General features: G+C 43.8%; 1 protein-coding gene across 1 annotated transcript; it reads left to right on the forward strand.

The window, feature by feature from the left end:
• The first annotated feature begins 976 nt into the window (after positions 1-976).
• ZNF284 (zinc finger protein 284) lies at positions 977-18,615 on the forward strand. Its single transcript, XM_011997732.1, has 5 exons — positions 977-1,125; positions 5,804-5,883; positions 10,005-10,131; positions 10,985-11,077; positions 14,700-18,615. Exons 2-5 carry the CDS (start codon positions 5,869-5,871, stop codon positions 16,241-16,243), a joined length of 1,779 nt encoding a protein of 592 aa, XP_011853122.1. The 5' UTR covers positions 977-1,125; positions 5,804-5,868; the 3' UTR covers positions 16,244-18,615.
• The last annotated feature ends 976 nt before the right edge of the window (positions 18,616-19,591 follow it).

A 19,591-nucleotide genomic window follows, 5' to 3' on the forward strand; every position in this document is an offset into this window, starting at 1 on the left:
ATAAATGACATCTCCAACCAGAAACATTCCAACCATAAGATAAACCCCTCCCTGACCAGAGACATGCCAGCCCTGAGATAACCTCCCTTCCACTGGAGAGATGTCAGTCCCAAGATAACCTCCCCTCCAACCAGAGATATTCCAACCCCACAACAGACTTCTCCCCAACACAGAAACATTCTAAGCCTGTGATAAGCTCTCTCACCCTAAAGTCAATACTTTTAGTCTGTAAGAGACTGTGCTCCTGACGGCAATCGGCCAGAAGCCCCTCTCAGGTTTATTCTCCAAAACGAGCCTGTCTTTGACTGTTGAGCCGCCTTTCGTGTTTCTTTTCTCTTTCTTTAATTCTTACAGCCCTCATAAACACTTAAACTGTGGTTGTTTTTCTTGCCAAAGCAGTGGTACAACAGTGTCTGGAGCAGGGGCTGGTGCCCCAGGAATTGCCTGTCCCAAACCATTTTTTCCTGGCCCATTATTTAAGCTCTTAGATTTAGCTCATACTGTTAGCGTCTAGTATATTAGCCTTTCAGCCATCTCCTGACCGCTAACTCCTTGAAGATTGTATCTCCTTGCTTGAAGATTGTATCTCCTTGCTTTGTTCTCTTTCAGTAACACTCCTGTCATCATGGCAGGCGTGTAGACTTCAGGAATTCCTGTCTATTCAATATTTTCTCTCGAGGACGCAGGGAAAGCGAAGGACCACTCTCAGGGTCACAGTCCATATTCCTCACCAGGCGCTCGGGTATATGGAATTCATTCCTCGTGGGCATTGCGGGAAGTCTAGTCAAAGAGCACCGCGGAGTTCCAGGTTTCCCGCTGGAGGGTGATACTATAGAACGTCTCCTTTGGCATTCAAGGAAGTGTAGCGCCGGCGATCCGTCGAATGACGGGCAAGTTGGCGCAGGGCGGCGTATCCGGGGAATTCTGGGAAATGTAGTCCACACGCTGCGCCGGGTAGGGGGCACTTCCGCTCCCGGGGGGTGAGGTTGCTGCGGTGCATTTCGGTGGTAGTTTTGTGTCAGTTGTGTGTCTTGTCGGTCCTTCTCAACATGTCCCTTTACGATGCGGGCTCGCAACCACCTGGAAGTTGACTAAGAGCAGAAGGAGCCTCGTTGGAAAACGGAGGTTTGAAGGTGCAACAGCCGCTCTTTTCGTTCTTGTCCGCGGAGCCTTCTTGGTCTTGGGGTTGTCCTCGCGTCCCCGGAGATGAGGCTGGGGGTTGGGACTTGGTCGGGACGCCGCCTGGTTTGAGGGTTTTGGGGGCTCTCAGCTCGCTCAGCCCACCTCCCTCCATCCCACCTGTGAGGCTACTTTCTCACAGTTTAAGGTTGGGATGTTATTAACGTCCCTGTACCTCCCACTGCTGTTCTTTAAAATGGGGACTTTAGGACCATCCTAATGAAATCGTTCTGGGAACTGGAAGAGGTAACACAAATGAAAGCCTTAAAGCAGTCCTTCCTTTAGTGACTGGTGGTCTCTTCTTAGTGTTAATTTCCCACGAAGCCTGTCAGGTCCCCGGGTGGGGTCAGAGCTCCAGCTACAGGGATCCCCGCCCTTGTCTCTGATTCCTGCAGGACGCTGCGTGATCCCGGACGCTTCTGACCTGTTTTTAGGAAGGAGAGGGTTGTGTCCACTTCCACGAAGGGAGAGGAACATTTAACTTTTATGCGGGCCGGCAACGCGATCAGGGTGTTTCACAGCTTTCTCCTTCCCCAGCGTGATTCTCAAAAAGACCTGCAGGGAGGGACTTCTTGGCTACCAAAGCTCTACGTGAGTGGTCCTTGGCTTTTTTTCTTTTACAGAGATGCTCACCCCAACCAAGAGTGTAGGATGTGTCCTCAGGCATGGGTGGTGATAATAATTAAGCCTCAATTGGTAACTTTATTCCAAGGGCTTTATAAAAATAATCAAATTTTCGCCACACCATGGCTCTGTGGAGAGGTACTACTTTTTTCCGTTTTAAAGATGAGTCAGATACAAAGGAGCAGGAGTTATCTGCGCATAGTCACCGAAGTAGTAAGAGGTGGATCTGCGGTTGAAACCTGGGCATTACAGGTCAGAGCCTTAGTTGATAATCTTTTGGATACATTCTCATTGAGGCAGAGGAACTGGCTGGAATCTGGTGGGGAAAGCAAGTTAGGACTTGATTGAAGGGACCTCGAGAGCAAGGCTTATGGGCTTGGACTGTTCTGGGAGTTTGTCAACTATTTCATTCATTACAACTATTTCATTTGTTACAAGTATTTCACTTGTTATGCAACGGTATCATTGTGGAGCGTTCAGAAATTGGAGAAATATGAGTAGTACAAGTTTATAATTACCCATGAATACAGCATGTAAAGATAGTAACTGTTAAACTTCGAATGCATTTCTTTTTAGTCTTTCTTTTGGTATATTTGCATATTTATTTATAAACATTTAAAGAAAATTTCATAATTTAAAAAATATGTTTTCCCTTATGTGTTTAACTGTGGAAATTTGGAAACACTGCCAAAAGGGAAATTAACTAGTGAACTGCCATGTTATATCATGCTCATCCTAATTTATCTCATTGTTATCTAATTTTTTTGTAAATGTTTCCTGATATTGGCCGGGCGCGGTGCCTCACGCTTGCAATCCCAGCACTTTGGGAGGCCGAGATGGGCGAATCACCTGAGGTCGGGAGTTTGAGAGCAGCCTGACCAACATGGAGAAACCCCATCTCTACTGAAAATACAAAATTAGCCAGGCATGGTGGCGCATGCCTGTAATCCCAGCTACTTGGGAGGCTGAGGCAGGAGAATCACTTGAACCCGGAAGGTGGAGGTTGTGGTGAGCTCAGCTCGTACCATTATACTCCAGCCTGGGCAACAAGAGCGAAACGCCCTTCTCAAAAAAAAAAAAAAAAAAAATTTAACACTTTATTTTCATATCATTTGAAACCTATACAAAAGTTGCAAAAATAGTATTAGAAATTCTCATATACTCTTTACCCAAATTTGCCAAGTGTTTACATTTTTCCTGTTTGCTTTGTTGTTGCTCATCAGCCAGATACCACCAGGAACATACCTGTAGCCAGACGGTTGCTTGTAGCTTTCTGCAGCAAGGAAGCCCACATTTCAAGATAATTGTGGGGTGTCTTAGTAAGAGGAGTTTAGGAAGGGCTGGTTATAGGGTTTCACATAACATGCTAGATACTATTAGATATTATACTAGCTAGGCCTAGTGGCTCATGTCTGTAATCCCAGTACTTTGGGAGGCCGAGACAAGTGGATCACTTAAGGCCAGGAGTTTGAGACCAGCCTGGCCAACATTGAGAAACCCCATCTCTACTAAAAATACAAAAATTAGCTGATTTGTCCACTGTGAAGTTACTTTTTTAAAATTTGAGGTGGTGTGCGCCTGTAATCCCAGCTATTAGGGAGGCTGATGCATGAGAATCATTTGAACCTGGGAGGCAGAGGCTACAGTGAGCTGAGATGGCACCCCTGCACTCTGGTCTGGATGACAGAGTGAGACTCTGTGGCAAAAAAATAATTAAATATTATATTAAATAATATTGTTATCTATTACATATCAGATAGATCTGTTAAAAAGCTACTAATAGTAGTTGTAGTGTTATTTATTAGATAGTGTTGGATACCATATTACATAACATTGTTATCTAATCTGCAGCTTCTATATTTAAATTTGTTCAGTTTTTAAATTTTGGTCCTTATAACTATCCCACTTTTTACCTGCAACCCCATTCAAAGTTGAATTTTATGCATTGTCTTTATTGTCACATTTCTATACTTTTCTTTAATCTAGAAGGATTCCACAGCCTTTGTCTTTTACATGCATGGTTTTTTGAAGAGTATAGGCAGTTGTTTTATAGAAAGACATTCATTTGGGGTTTGTCTGATAAATTTCATGTTTAGGTTTAGATTATGCATGGTTGGTAGGGATACCATAGTAGTAGTGAGGTGTCCTTTTCATTGCAACATAACAGTGTCCAAATGATGTTGGTTTGTCCCTTCTGTGGGGAAAAGAAAGAGAGATCAGACTGTTACTATGTCTATATAGAAAGAAGTAGACATAAGAGACTCCATTTTGTTCTGTATTTGAGATGCTGTTAATCTGTGACCCTACCCCCAACTTTGTCCTTGCAAGAGACATGTGCTGTGGTGACTCAAGGTTTAACGGATTTTGGGCTGTGCAGAGTGTGCTTTATTAAACAAGCACCTGAAGGCAGTATGCTTGTGAAAAGTCATCACCCTTCTCTTAATCTCAAGTACCCAGGGACATGTACACTGCCAAAGGTCGCAGGGACCTCTGCCTAGGAAAGCTAGGTATTGTTCAAGGTTTCTCCCCATGTGATAGTCTGAAATATGGCCTTGTGGGAAGGGAAAGACCTAATCGTCCCCCAGCCTGACACCCGTGAAGGGTCTGTGCTGAGGAGGATTAATATAAGAGGAAAGAAGGCCTCTTGGCAGTTGAGATAGAGAAAAACATCTGTCTCCTGCCCATCCCTGGGCAATGGAACATCTCGGTGTAAAATCCGATTGTATGTTCTATTTACTAAGATGGGAGAAGACCGCCTTAGGGCAAAAGGTGGGATGTGCTAGGGACAATGCCTGCTCCTTATGCACTAAAAAGGTTTATGGAGATGTTTGTATAGGCATATCAAGGCACAGCACTTTTCCTTAAACTTATTCATGTCACAGAGATCTTTATTCATATGTCTTACTGCTGACCTCCCTAGATGATCCTATTATCCTGCCACTTCCCTTTTTCTAAGATGGTAAAGATAATGATCAATAAATACTGAGGGAACTCAGAGACCGGTGCTAGTGTGGATCCTCTGTATGCTGAGCGCCGGTCCCCTGGGCCCACTTTTTCTTTCTCTATACTTTGTCTCTGTATAGACTTTCTCTGTCTCATTTCTTTTCTCAAGTCTCTTCTTCTAGCTAACGAGAAACGCCCACAGGTGTGGAGGGGCAGGCCACCCCTTCATCTTCACTAGTGATCTCACTTTTGTTCACTTGGCCAAGATGAAGTCTTTCAGATTTGTCCACTGTGAAGTTACTTTTTTTAAATTTTGAAAATAATAAAGTTTCTTATGGGGAGATACATTATTAGTGGACATTCTACTGTGAAGATGAGTATCCATTTCTCCCCCATTTATTTATTCCTTCATTCACCTATAAATATTCTATAGATATGGACTCAGAATTCATTCTTACTGATTTCAGTGACATGCAGATTAACAATTATTTTTTCCAATTCTGTCAAGATATATTTCACATATCGCTTTCATCCATTTCAGGCATAGAATTCAATGATTTTTAGGAATTTTGTGAAGTGGAATAACCATCATCATGATTCAGTTTAGATCATTTTCATCTCACGTTTGGACTCCTTGTGCCTATGTACAGTTAAACCTCATTCTTACCTCAAATGTGAAGCAACCACGAATCTACTTTCTCTATTATACATTTGCCTATTCTGAACATTTCACATAAATGCGATCATACAATCCATGGCTTTTTGTGACTTTTTGTGTCTTTTGTTTAACATGTTTCCAGGGTTCATGCATGTTATAGCATGAGTCAGTACTTCATTTCTTTAAATTTCCAAGTAAGATTTCATTGTATGGATAGGCCACATTTGTCTGTCCATTTACCCGTAGGAGGGCATTTTTGTTGTGTGCAGTTTGCGGTTATTATGAATAATGCTGCTGTGAACATTCAAGTGCTAATTCACAATACATGTTCATGTTGTTGGGCGGCATCCCTGACCACCTCTTCATGTCTCTTTTATTGCCTTCCATGGCACGTTCCAGGCACAATTCTGTCTTCCCTTGAACTGCATAACTGAGAACTCTGCAAATTCCCCAGAGGAGGAAAAATGACCATGTTCAAGGTGAGCAAGTCTGGTCTGTTTTGCTGTTCAAATTCTGTTTCGCTGCTTAAGATTGTCACGTGTTTTTCTCAGTCTTGGGAAGACTCAAGGAGAACAACAGTTATTTGTGCACCTGCTGTGTGCCAAGTGCTTGCTTGTTTCTTTCGTGTTCAATTTGCATTTGGTTTTGGTTTTGTTTACTTTTACCATTATTTGTGTTATGAGTAGAAATTCTCCCATTTCACTGCATCTCTTCTCACTAATTAGGGGTTTTTATTTTCTCATGCTATTCCTCATGTATATTCATAACTGTATTTGTATTGATACTTATCTAATTTAAACTGTGTTCTTTTTGTTTAATATTATGTAATGTTCATTATTTATGGTTGCATCATGTTCCCATTGCATTGATGCTTCTTTTTTTTTTTTTTCCTCAAGATGGAATCTTGCTTTGTCACCCAGGCTGGAGTGCAGTGGCACAGTCTTGGCTCACTGCAACCTCCACCTCCTGGGTTCAAGCAATTCTCCTGCCTCGGCCTCTTGAGTAGCTGGGATTACAGGCGCCTATCACTACGCTTGGCTAATATTTGTATTTTTAGTAGAGACGAGGTTTCACCATGTTGGCCAGGCTGGTCTCGAACTCCTGGCCTCAAATGATCTGCCCGCCTCAGCCTCCCAAAATGCTGGGATTACAGGTGTGAGCCACCGCACCCACCAATGTTTCTTTTTAACTACTTTATACTCAGGCACTAGGAGCTCAGTTTTGAAAGGGTACTTTTGACATGTGCCATGTTGGCTGTTTGGTAGATAAAATATCCACATGTGGCACAGCACAGCAGACTGTAACTGTGGCTTCACAGAAGAATTTTTGGAGATTTTCACATAGGAAGAGCTAGCTTTTGTTTTCCCCATGCTTAAGTCATGCATTGTGTGTATTTTATTTACTGGTCTTTTCTTATTCCTTTATGTGTTAAGGTGTTTGACCAAAATGATAGGTAACTTTAGTTTCAAATGTCCATGATATCAGAAGATTCTCTAGTCACTGTGTTCTGTTCCTTTGTTTGTTCCTCAGAACAGCTGAATGATGCAATTCTCAGCCTCATCTTCCTCTTAAATATGTGAAATATGAGAAACCTACTGAGGTTCAGAGAGGAAACCCAGGGTTGGCATGTTAGCTATTTTGCTAAATTGAAAGAGAGAGAGAAGAAAGAGGATTCTCCATTGAAGGACCTGTGCCTTCTGGTATGGGTGTCTGGAGTGCCCTCTTGAGTGATGACAACCGTTGGTTACATAGCTCCTCCCTGACCTCTCCTCAGGGGACCCTCTTCTCTTCCTGTTGTGTCACCTCCTCAGGTGCACCTAGTACTCCAGGCACCAAAGGACAGTGATTGCTACACTCATTATAGAAAATCTTTACATTCCTAATGGCAAAGATGGCTTACAGAGTGTTACCAGGAAATATAACAGCCTAAGGTGAAAATATTTACCACTTTGATATCTAAAAAGCACACACTCCAGAATAAGAATCTCATGTACAAAATGGAGAAAAAAAAAATCAAAGGAATATGAATAAAGGACAGTACATTAATTGGTAAATTTTAGAGAAGAAATAGAAGTGGCCAGTACATGTTTGAAAAGGTGATAGTATTATTTATAATCAAATACATGGGATTAATAAGGTGAATTATTCTCTCTAATGAGATTATCAACATCACAGGAAATTTGATAATCTGCCTTTGGCTATTTTAAGAAAAACCAGGGTAATGTATCCCCTTGAAAGATTTTGGAGTTTGACAAAAAATTGGGATCTGACATACATGATCGCAATTTTGAACATTCTTATTTTTTGACACTGTAATTTTCATTTGAAATTATTTTATTTTAGTTTATTCTTATTCTTTTAGAGACAGAGTTTTGCTCTGTTGCCCAGGATAGAGTACAGTGATGTAAGTGTAGTACACTGCAGCCTTGAACCCCTGGGGTCCAGATCTCCCTGCCTCAGCCTCCCAAGTAGCTAGGATTACAGGCACGCATCACCATGACTGGCTAGTTTTTAAAATTTATAAAGACGGTGTCTTGCTCTGTTGCCTAGGCTGGTCTTGAACTCTTGAATTCAAGCAATCCCCCCACCTTAGCCTCTTAAAGCACTGGGATTACAGGTGTGAATCACTGCACCTGGTTTGAAATTATTTTATTTAATTAAATTAATTTATTTATTATTTTATGTTATTTCTTTTTAGAAACAGAGTCTTGCTCTGTTGCCCAGGCTGGAGTACAGTGAGGCAATCTTGGCTCACTGCAACCTCCACCTCCTGGGTTCAAATGATTCTTCTGTCTCAACCTCCCAAGTGTCTGGGATTATAGTCACGTGCCACCATGCCCAGCTAATTTTTGTATATTTTGTAGAGACAGAATTTTGCTATGTTGCCAAGGCTGGTCTCGAACTCCAGAGCTCAAATGATTTGCTTGTCTCAGCCTCTGAAAGTACTGAGATTACAGGCATGAGCTACCATACCTGGCCAAAATTATTTTCAATAATCAGACAGGAGAGTAAGGTCCACATAACACGATTTTCTTTGCAGGATTGGTAATAATGAAAATGACATAAAATTAAATATTCATTATTTAGAATAGATAATGATAGATCATCAGTTCCCTGTAATACTATACTGACTTGAAATGAAATAGATAACTATAATGAAAGTTATAATAAAAAATCCAAAGAAATATGAATAAAGGACATTACCAGCCGGGTGCGGTGGCTCACTTTTTTTTTCCTAGCACTTTGGGGGACCGAGGCGGGCAGATCATCTGAGGTCGGGAGTTTGAGACCAGCCTGACCAACATGGATAAACCCTGTCTCTACTAAAAATACAAAACTAGCTGGGCATAGTGGTGCATGCCTGTAATCCCAGCCACTCAGAAGGCTGAGGCAGGAGAATTGCTTGAACCGGGGAGGCAGAGGTTGCCATGAGCTGAGTTTGCACCACTGCATTCCAGCCTGGGCAACAAGAATGAAACTCCGTCTCAAAAAAAAAAGAAAAAAAGGTAATAAAATCAACTAATGTTAATTAAATACCTAGTCTGTGCCAGAGACTTTCCCCATTTATATTCTCTTGTTTATTCCTGGAGAAAACTGATGTGACACTCTTTATACAGAAAGGAAACGAATGCATGCAGGCAAAGTTATCCAAGGTCCCGTAGCTGGGCAGGCAAAGGCACAGAGCCTTGGGATTGAGCCTTGTGAGGGAGCACACACGCTCAGTGTGATCATAGGCACACTGGCTCTAGATCATGACATTCAATGCTGCAATTAATATATGTAGTTTGTGGCTTGAATACAGAGGACCCACTCCATAGCTGTCCCACACAGATAACCATAAACTTGTTAGTTTGGCAGATACTGAAAAACATGGGCCGGGTGCGGTGGCTCACGCCTGTAATCCCCGCACTTTGGGAGGCTGAGGTGGGCAGATCGCCTAAGGTCAGGAGTTCATGACCAGCCTGGCCAACATGGTGAAACCCCGTCTCTACTAAAAATACAAAAACTAGCCGGGCATGGTGGTGGGCGCCTGTAATCCCAGCTATTCGAGAGGCTGAGGCAGGAGAATTGCTTGAACTCAGGAGGCGGAGGTTGCAGTGAGCTGGGATAGCGCCACTGTACTCCAGTCTGGGCGACAGAGCAAGACTCCATCTCAAAAAATAAAAATTAGGAAAAAAAAAAAGAAAAATGATTATATCCAGGGTTCAAGTATGAGAGAGAACAATGGGCATTATCAAACAAGGTTGGGACTGAATTGCTAAATGTTACTGGGGCAACTGGCATGATTCATTGAAACCTATATATGCGTAGCCCAGGATGCTGCATTTAGAGTCCTAGAGGGTTACTTGCAAGGAGACTCAGTAAGTGCACAAAGTAAACCTATAGGACTTTTTCATCATTGGACTTCTGGTGGAGCTCCGGAAAATCAGTGTGTGTCATTGCCAGGATACAGACAGAATGAATGGGAAATCTGTAAGTTGACCTACATCTCTCAAGATCCACAGCAACTTCTCACTCATCCCCTTCACCTGCTCAGTGCCACCGCTCTCCCAAGAATCACTGGTCATGACATTGGGATTATATATGTTTGATGTTGTAGGAGGCAGTAACCTTTAAGGATGTAGCTGTGGTGTTCACTGAGGAGGAGCTGGGGCTGCTGGACCCTGCCCAGAAGAAGCTGTACCGAGATGTGATGCTGGAGAACTTCAGGAACCTGCTCTCAGTGGGTGAGCACAGGCACCCTCTGTAATGGAATGTCAGGCCCCAGGAATGGCTTTGTACCCTAGGGTGTTTGTATTAGTTTGTTCTTACACTGCTAGGAAGAAATACTAGAGACTGGGTAATTTATAAAGAAAAGACAGGCTGGGTGCGGTGGCTCACGCCTGTAATCCCAGCACTTTGGGAGGCTGAGGCAGGTGGATCACTAGGTCAGGAGTTCGAGACCAGCCTGGCCAATATGATGAAACCCCATCTCTACTAAAAATACAAAAATTAGCCGGGTATGGTGGCACTTGCCTGTAATCCCAGCTACTCAGGAGGCTAAGGCAGAAGAATAGCTTGGACCCAGGAGGCGGAGGTTGCAGTGAGCTGGGATAGCACCACTGCACTCCAGCCTGGGTGACAGAACGAGACTCCATCTCAAAAATAAATAAATAAATAAATAAAATTAAAAAAGAAAAGATGTTTCATTGACTCACAGTTCCGCATGGCTGGGGAGGCCTCAGGAAACTTACAGTCATGGTGGAAAGCCAAGGGGAAGAAAGGCACCTTTTTCACAGTGCAACAGGAAGAAGTGCCGAGCAAAGGGGGAAAGGCCCCTTATAAAACCATCAGATCTCCTGAGAACTCACCCACTCTCATGAGAACAGCATGAAGGAAACGGCCGCTATGATTCAGCTACATCCCACCAGGTCCCTGTTATGACATGTGGGGATTATGGGAAATACAATTCAAGATGAGATTTGGGTGGGGACACAGCCAAACCATATCAGTTTTCAAGTTTGAGTGTGCAGTGAGAACCTAAATTTCTAGTAAATTTTACCTAAGATGTATTGGGATTAAGCATCTGACTGTTCACAGGGCATCAACTTTCCTACCAAGATACTTTTCACTTCCAAAGAGAAGAAAAGCTTTGGATCATGGAGACAGCAACTCAAAAAGAAGGGAATTCAGGTAAGAACCAAGCAACCATGAATCCTCGTATGCGACCCTCCCATCTGTTTTACTTCTGTCCATTACCCAACTCCATTGCCCTGGCATAAACGGCCAAACCTGTTTCCTGGATTCTTACAACCTCCTTCCTGCTGGTTGTCCTGCTCCCCCAGCCCCTCTTCCCACCCTGACATCTGTTTTCCTCATAGCAGCCAAAGTGATCCTTAGGAAACATAAGTCAGATTGCCATTCCTCAGCTTAAAAGCCTTTGTGGCTTCTTATTTGTATTAACGTTACAACTGCTTTAAGTGACTTTTAGAGACCCTGGATCTGCTCTTCATCCCCCACTGCCTCCCTGACTACATCTTCATTTTCCAGCCAAGTTATATTCCCTGCTGTTTCTCCATCCTGCCACAGACACTGTATCGCCTGTTGCTGGTACCCAGTGACCACACACTTAGCAGATTAAACAACAAACAATTATCTTTCTGTTCTTCAGACCTGAAGTCTCACACATCTCACTGGACAAAAATCAGGGTGTCCCTAGGGCTTTGTTCCTGACTAAATGTTCTTGGGGAGAAGCCTTCACTTTAGTTTACCAATCCGTAGGCACTGTCCACACTCCTTGGCTTTTGTTTCTCTTCCTCCATCTTCAAAAGCAGCTACATTGCATCCCCGACCATTCTTCCATAGTCATGCCACCACCCTTCTTAAGCCTCTGTTTTCCACCTTTTAGGTCCCTTGTGATTAGATCGGTCACTCCTGCATAATCTAGAATGATCTTCCTACTCTCTGTTTAGCTGACTAGTGATCTTAATTGCATCTGCAGCCTTAATCTCCTGCTGTATAACGTAACAGGTTCATAGGTCCTGGGAGTTGGATGTGGACATCTTTCAAGGACCATCGTTCTGTCTACTACAGAAGCTTCTGTCTTAGAGTTTATATATGCTTTTCTTTCTGATTGGAATAATCTTTCACCTCAAACCCTTCTGACCCTTCCTTTATTCTGGTCTCTGTTCAGTTTTAGTATCATGAGAAAGGCCTTCTCTGACCACTCTATTTAAAATACCAGCTGGGTGTGGTGGCTTACACCTGTAATCTCAGCACTTTGGGAGGCTGAGGCAGGCAGATAGAATGAGATCAGGAGTTTGAGACTAGCCTGGCAAGCATGGCGAAACTCTGACTCTACTAAAAATACAAAAATTAGCTGGGTGTGGTAGCACAGTCCTGTAATCCCAGCTACTTGGGTGGCTGAGGCACAAGAATCACTTGAACCCAGGAGGCAGAGGTTGCAGTGAGCTGGGGTTGTGCCACTACGCTGTAGCCTGGGTGACAGAGTGAGACTGTATCTCAAGAAAGAAAGAAAGAGGGAGGGAGGGAGGGAGGAAAGGAGGGAGAGAGAGGGGTGGGCGAGAAAGGGAGAAAGGAAGAAAAAAGAATGGAATACCATCCTATCTTTACCCTTCTGGTGTTGCCTTATACTGTGTTTTATATATTTCTATTTAGCTGTCGTCTCTACCCACTGTAATAGAATGTCTTAAAAGGAGGACTTTCAGCTGTTCAATTTTTATTTTAAGATTCAGGAGGTACATGTGCAGGTTTCTTACCTAGGTATATTGTGTGGTGCTGAGGTCTGCGTTGTAAATGATCCTGGCACCCAGGTACTGAGCACAGTACCCAACAGTGGTGGCAGGATAACCCTCAGGTTTCCAGGCTGTGTGCACTGGTGTTAGAGGTAGTGGTGATGGGCTGGGTGGGCCAGTCCTGAGGCCCCCCATGGTGTGTGCAGGGGAGTATCAGCGGTGGTGGTGGCAGCAGGTTTGTAGGACCTTTCCTCAGGTCACTAGGAGGAGTGCACAGATGCCAGTGGTGGTGATCAGGGCAGAGAAATCCTTAGGCCTCCGGACAGCAGGCTTGGGCACCTGTGGCAGGGTTCTGGGTCTGTTGTAAGGCTCCCTCCATGGTACATGCTCATGCCTGGGGCAACCAACATGGCAGGGTGATCTCAGTAGCCCCAAGTGGTATGCTTGGGTAGTGGAGGCATGATGCCAGGCCAGGTGAGCCTGTCCTCAGGCCTTTCAGTGGCGCAGGCAGATGTAGGCTGTGGTGGAAGAGGCGGCGTGATCCCTAGGCCCCCAGATGGCGTGCTCCAGCACTGCCAGCACACAAGCTGGGTCTTTGTCAGGTCTCCTGTTTGCGCACACGTGTGCCTGAGGCAACACAGGGTGGAGCAATCCCCAGGTCCCTCTGTGTCATGCTTTGGCACTGAGATGGGTGGCACCAAGTGAAGTGGGCTTGTCCTGTGCACGGGCACAGGTTGTGGTGGGCAGTGCAAGGGGTTCCCCAAGCCTTTAGGAGGTGTGCTTGGGTGGCAGTGGCAGAGTGTGCGGAGAGCCTTTCCTCAGAGTGAGAACACGTGTAAGTGTACAGTGGCCCTGCTGCTGGGGGTGAGGGAGCGTTGCTGTTAGAGGCAGCAGCCCCAGACAGGCAGCTTTCAAGCTCTGGTGAGTGCACACTTTGGGTCCTTTTGTACTGTATTGGGGGCAGACTCCCTGGTGTGCCGCTCTGCCCATTCGCCAGAGAATAGGACACTATGTGGCCTAGATTGCTGGGGACTCTGCCGTACTGCTGGGTCTAACAGGCATTGCACTATTGCAACCCTCCGGGTGGCTGTGGGGACATGTCGATGGGGCCCCAGGGATTTGGAGATGCAAGGGCTGTTGGGCCCCAGGGCAAGATGCAGTCTGCCGGGGGTGCGGCTCTCAAAATAGCGCTGTGCCATAACTGCTTGAGTCTCAGGAAGTGTGTGGAACCCATCATGAGCGCCTTCTCTGAAGCAGTGCCCTTGCATGGACTCCAGGTAGCCCCCTACACTAGTCTCAGGGCCCGCAGGGGTCGAGGACGTTTCTCATGGCTGACTGCTGGAGTCCACAGTGGAAATGAAACCACTAGGGCCCTCTCACTTACCCTTTCCCAGCACTGAGGAGCCTTTCCGGGCTTTCAGGTGATCACGGCTAGAAGGGCTACCTCCCTTCGCTCTCCTTTTGTGCTTTGGGTGTTTCTTTTCACTTCTCTGCTGAATTCCAATGATCCCTCTTAGATGCTATTTGATGTATGATTATCTATTTGCTTTTTAAATTTTTTACTAATAAAATATATAGAACACTTCATGAATTTGTATATCAGCCTTGCGCAGAGGCTGTTCATTCCAGTTTTACCATATGCGCTGCTGAAGTGAGCACTGCTCATTATTTTGGCTCTTTGTGGAGGAGGCAAGCTCTGTGTGTCTTTAGTCAGCCATCTTGAAGTCTTCCTACCCTTAAAGTTCCTTCTGATTCATCACATATATAATTTAGTAGTTACATAATATACCATGCAAGATTTTAGACTAACTAGGAAATTGGTAGAAATAGTAACAAGTTAACTGTATTATATTACTATTTTAAATTAAATCTTTCTACCACGTATGAGACATTATGTAGTTCAAACTGGTTTCGTGACAAGAGACCGTGGTGCACTTGGAAAACACAAACTGTGCCTTCCTTGTATTCAGTAAAGTTTCAGGCCATGTCCTAAGTGAAATCCTGAAAACACTGAACAAAGACTTCACTTACCCACACCTCTTAATTCTGTGTCCTTATAGGCGGCAAGATCCAAACTGAGTTGGAGTCTGTGCCAGAAACAGGACCACATGAAGAGTGGTCTTGCCAGCAAGTCTGGGAACAAACTGCAAGTGAGTTAACTAGGCCTCAAGACTCCATGATAAGTAGCTCTCAGTTCTCCACACAAGGTGATGTCCGCTCCCAGGTTGACGCAGGACTATCTATAATTCACATAGGACAGACACCTTCCGAGGATGGGAAGTGTAAAAAATTCTTCAGTGATGTCACCATCCTTGATCTTCATCAACAACTGCACTCAGGAAAGATGTCCCATACATGTAATGAGTACAGGAAGAGCTTCTGTTACGGCTCAGCTCTTCATCAGAAAGTTCACAAGGGAAAGAAACTCTATAAGTGTGATGTGTGTAGTAAGGAATTTAGTCAGAACTCACAACTGCAAACTCATCAGAGAATCCACACTGGAGAGAAACCATTCAAATGTGAGCAGTGTGGGAAAAGTTTCAGCCGTAGATCAGGAATGTATGTTCATTGCAAATTACACACAGGAGAAAAACCTCATATTTGTGAGGAATGTGGGAAGGCCTTCATTCACAATTCCCAGCTTCGGGAACATCAAAGAATCCATACTGGGGAGAAGCCATTCAAATGTTATATATGTGGTAAGAGCTTCCATAGTAGATCAAATCTTAATAGGCATTCCATGGTCCACATGCAAGAGAAATCATTCAGATGTGATACCTGCAGTAATAGCTTTGGTCAGAGATCAGCACTTAATGGTCATTGCAGGGACCACACAGGAGAGAAGCTATGCAAATGTGAAGAATGTGGAAGGAGCTTCACTTGTAGGCAAGATCTCTGTAAGCATCAGATGGACCATACAGGAGACAAACCATATAACTGTAACGTATGTGGGAAGAGCTTCAGGTGGTCCTCACGTCTTTCGAGACATCAGCGGATCCACAGTGGAGAAGCAACATTCAAGTGCGATGGATGTGGGAAGAGATTTCATATGAATTCACGGGGCCATTCTCATCAGACAGCCCACAGAGGAGAAAAACTGTATAAATGTCAGAAGTGTGGGAAGGGCTACATTAGTAAGTTTAATCTTGACTCGCACCAGAGGGTCCACACGGGAGAAAGACCTTATAATTGTAAGGAATGTGGAAAGAGCTTCAGGTGGGCCTCAGGTATTTTGAGACATAAGAGACTCCATACTGGAGAAAAACCATTCAAATGTGAAGAGTGTGGGAAGAGGTTTACTGAGAATTCAAAACTTCGTTTCCATCAAAGAATTCACACTGGAGAAAAGCCTTACAAATGTGAGGAGTGTGGAAAGGGCTTCAGATGGGCCTCAACTCATCTAACCCATCAGAGACTCCACAGTAGAGAAAAAGTACTTCAATGTGAGGACTGTGGGAAGAGCATTGTGCACAGTTCATGCCTTCAAGACCAACAAAGAGACCACAGTGGAGAAAAAACATCTAAATGTGAGGACTGTGGGAAGCGCTACAAGAGGCGCTTGAATCTCGATATGATTTTATCATTATTTTTAAATGACATATAATTATTGTCCATATTTATGGGTTACAGCATGATATTTCAATACATGTATACAATGTATAATGATCAAATCAGTGTTATTAGCATATCCATCACCTCATTTATCATTTATTTGTGTTGATCATTTATCATTTCTTTGTGTTTTGAACCTTCAAAAACTGTTCTAGTTATTTGAAAATAAATTATTATTAATTATAGTCACCTTTAGTGCTGTGGAACACTAGAACTTGTTCCTTTCATCTTACTGTACTTTTGTATCTGTTAACCAATCTTTCATCATCCACCCCCCCTCCTACTTTTCCCTTCTAGTAATTGCTATGCCACACTGCTTCTCCTTTTTTATTTTTATTTATTTATTTATTTTTGAGAACAGAGTCTTGCTCTGTTGCCCCGGCTTGAATGTAGTGGCATGATCCTGGCTCACTGCAGCCTCCACCTCCTGGGTTCAAGTGATTCTCCTGCCTAAACCTCCTGAGTAGCTGGGATTAGAGGCATGCACCACCATGCCCAGCTAATTTTGGTACTTTTTTTTTTTTTTTTTTGAGATGGAGTATCACTCCGTCGCCCAGTCTGGAGTGTAATGGCATGATCTCGGCTCACTGCAACCTCTGCCTCCCATGTTCAAATGATTCTCCCTGCCTTGGCCTCCCGAGTAGCTGGGACTACAGGTGGCCACCACCACAATCGGTTAATTTTTGTATTTTTAGTAGGGAATGAGTTTTTGCCATATTGGCCAAGCTGGTCTTGAACTCCTGACTTCAGGTGATTCCCCCCACCTCAGCCTCCCAAAGTGCTGGGATTACAGGCGTGAGCCACCATGCCCAGCCTAATTTTTGTATTTTTAGTAGACACTGGGTTTCACCACGTTGGCCAGGCTAGTCTTGAACTCCCAACCTCAAATGGTCTACCTGCCTTGGCCTCCCAAAGTGCTGGGATTACAGGCATGAGCCACCGTGCCTGGCCAATGCTATGCTGCTTCTGTGATTTTTGAGAATAGTCTTGCTCTGTTGCCCAGACTTCCACATATGTGTGATAACCTGTAGTATTTGTCTTTCTGGGCCTGAATTTACATCACTCAACTTCATGTTCTCCAAAGCTTATCTTTACCTTGCCATAAATGACAGTATTTTTATTATTTTTTATGGTTAAATAGTGTATCTTTGTGTATGTATGCCACATTTTCTTTACCATTTTCTGTTGATGAATATTTAGAATTGTTTCATACGTTAGCTATTGCAAATAGTACTATAATAAATATAGGAGTACAGATAGTAGTTCAACACACGAATTTCCTTTCCTTTGGATATACAGCTAATAGTGGGATTGCTGGATCACTTGAATCTTAATATGCATAAGAGGATCTACACTGGAGAAACACCATGGATGTGTGGAGAGTGTGGTACATACTTCAGTCAGGGCTCCCATCTTCAAATTCAGTGCCTATTCTGTAGAGGAACCTTAATAATATGATGTATGTGACAGCAAAGAGTTATAAGGTATGAATATGTTAATTTTAGTAGATACTTCCAAAAACTATTTCAAACTGGTTGTACCTCTATAAACTCTGACCATTATTAGGCAAGACTTGGCTTTTTTTTTTTCTTTTGAGACAGTCTTGCTCTGTCACCCAGACTAGCATCTAGCATGCAGTGGAATGATCAGGGCTCCCTGCAGCATTGACCTCTCAGGCTCAAGAAATGCTTCTGCCTCAGCCCCTCAAAAGCTGGGACTATAGGCATGCAACAACACGCCTGGCTAAATTTTTGTTGTAGAGATGGGGTCTCACTATGTTGCCCAAATTAGTCTCAAACTCCTGGGCTCAAGTGACTCTCCCTCCTCAGCCTCCCAAAGTGCTGGGATTACAGGCATAAGCCACTGCGCCCAGCATTTTGTTTTGTTTTGTTTTGTTTTTGAGATGAGGTCTCTCTGTTGCCCAGGCTGGATTGTTTATTCACAGATGCATTTACAGTGCCCTGTAGCCTCGAACTCCTGGGACTAAGTGATCCTCTTGCTTTAACCCCCTGAGAAGCTGGGACTATAGGCATGGACCACCACCCCTGACTGATCTTCTTTAGTTTCTGTCAACAAAATAGTACACTGTTTCCACTAACTTGGGAAGGCTAGTATTTTTGGGGGGAGTATCACTAAACAAGAAAGAAAATCTGATGAATTGGACAGCGTAAAAATATTGGCATAAAGATGAACATAACATAAGCAGGAATATTTAAAGCACTTACTTTTTATAGTGTCTCCCCTGTAATGTCTCTGGTTAAATGAAAGGCTTTCAACTGTGAAGACAACCCTAACCATACTCATTACCTGTAAAAGATGTAGCATTGTCATAGACTCCTTAATAAACATGAAGACTTTAATCCATCTGAAGGTGCGTCACATTTCTGAAGTTTCCAACACTGACAAGGTGATGGGCTTACAGATGAAAACTCATGAATGGGAAAGACTCAGCTATCGTTAAAGCCCAATATATTTTATTAAAGATATTGGGGCTGTCTCCTAAATCTAGTTAGTGATGAATTTCAACTCTAGAGCCATCAATGAATCCTTGTCCACATTCATTACACATAGGTTTTCTGAGAAAATTGTCTGCTGTTTATGAGAGGTCTTCTCCAGTGCCAAAGTGAGCATAATAAGCTTGCTTTCGGCTGGGCTTGGTAGCTCATGCCTGTAATCCCAGCACTTTGGGAGGCTGAGGTGGGCAGATTGCCTGAGATCAGGAGTTTGAGTCCAGTCTGGCCAACATGGTGAAACCCTGTCTCTATTAAAAATACAAAAAATTTAGCTGGGTGTGGTGGTGGCATGCGCCCATAAGCCCAGCTACTCAGGAGGCAGAGACAAGGTAATTGCTTGAACCAGGGAGGTGGAGGTTGCAGTGAGCTGAGATTGCGCCACTGCACTCCACCCTGGGCGACAGAGTGAGACTCCGTCTCAAAAAATAAAAATAAAAATAAAAGTGGCCGGGCGCGGTGGCTCAAGCCTGTAATCCCAGCACTTTGGGAGGCCGAGACGGGCGGATCACAAGGTCAGGAGATCGAGACCATCCTGGCTAACCCGGTGAAACCCCATCTCTACTAAAAAATACAAAAAACTAGCCGGGCGAGGTGGCGGGCGCCTGTAGTCCCAGCTACTCGGGAGGCTGAGGCAGGAGAATGGCGTAAACCTGGGAGGCGGAGCTTACAGTGAGCTGAGATCCGGCCACTGCACTCCAGCCTGGGCGACAGAGCAAGACTCCATCTCAAAAAAAATAAATAAATAAACAAATAAATAAAATAAAAATAAAAGTAAAAGTAAACAAACTTGCTTTCTTTTATGTGCTCCTTGATTTTGATGGTGATGT

This window comes from Mandrillus leucophaeus, unplaced genomic scaffold (genome assembly GCF_000951045.1).
Source record: "Mandrillus leucophaeus isolate KB7577 unplaced genomic scaffold, Mleu.le_1.0 Scaffold546, whole genome shotgun sequence".
In the NCBI taxonomy this organism is placed as follows: Eukaryota; Metazoa; Chordata; class Mammalia; order Primates; family Cercopithecidae; genus Mandrillus; species Mandrillus leucophaeus.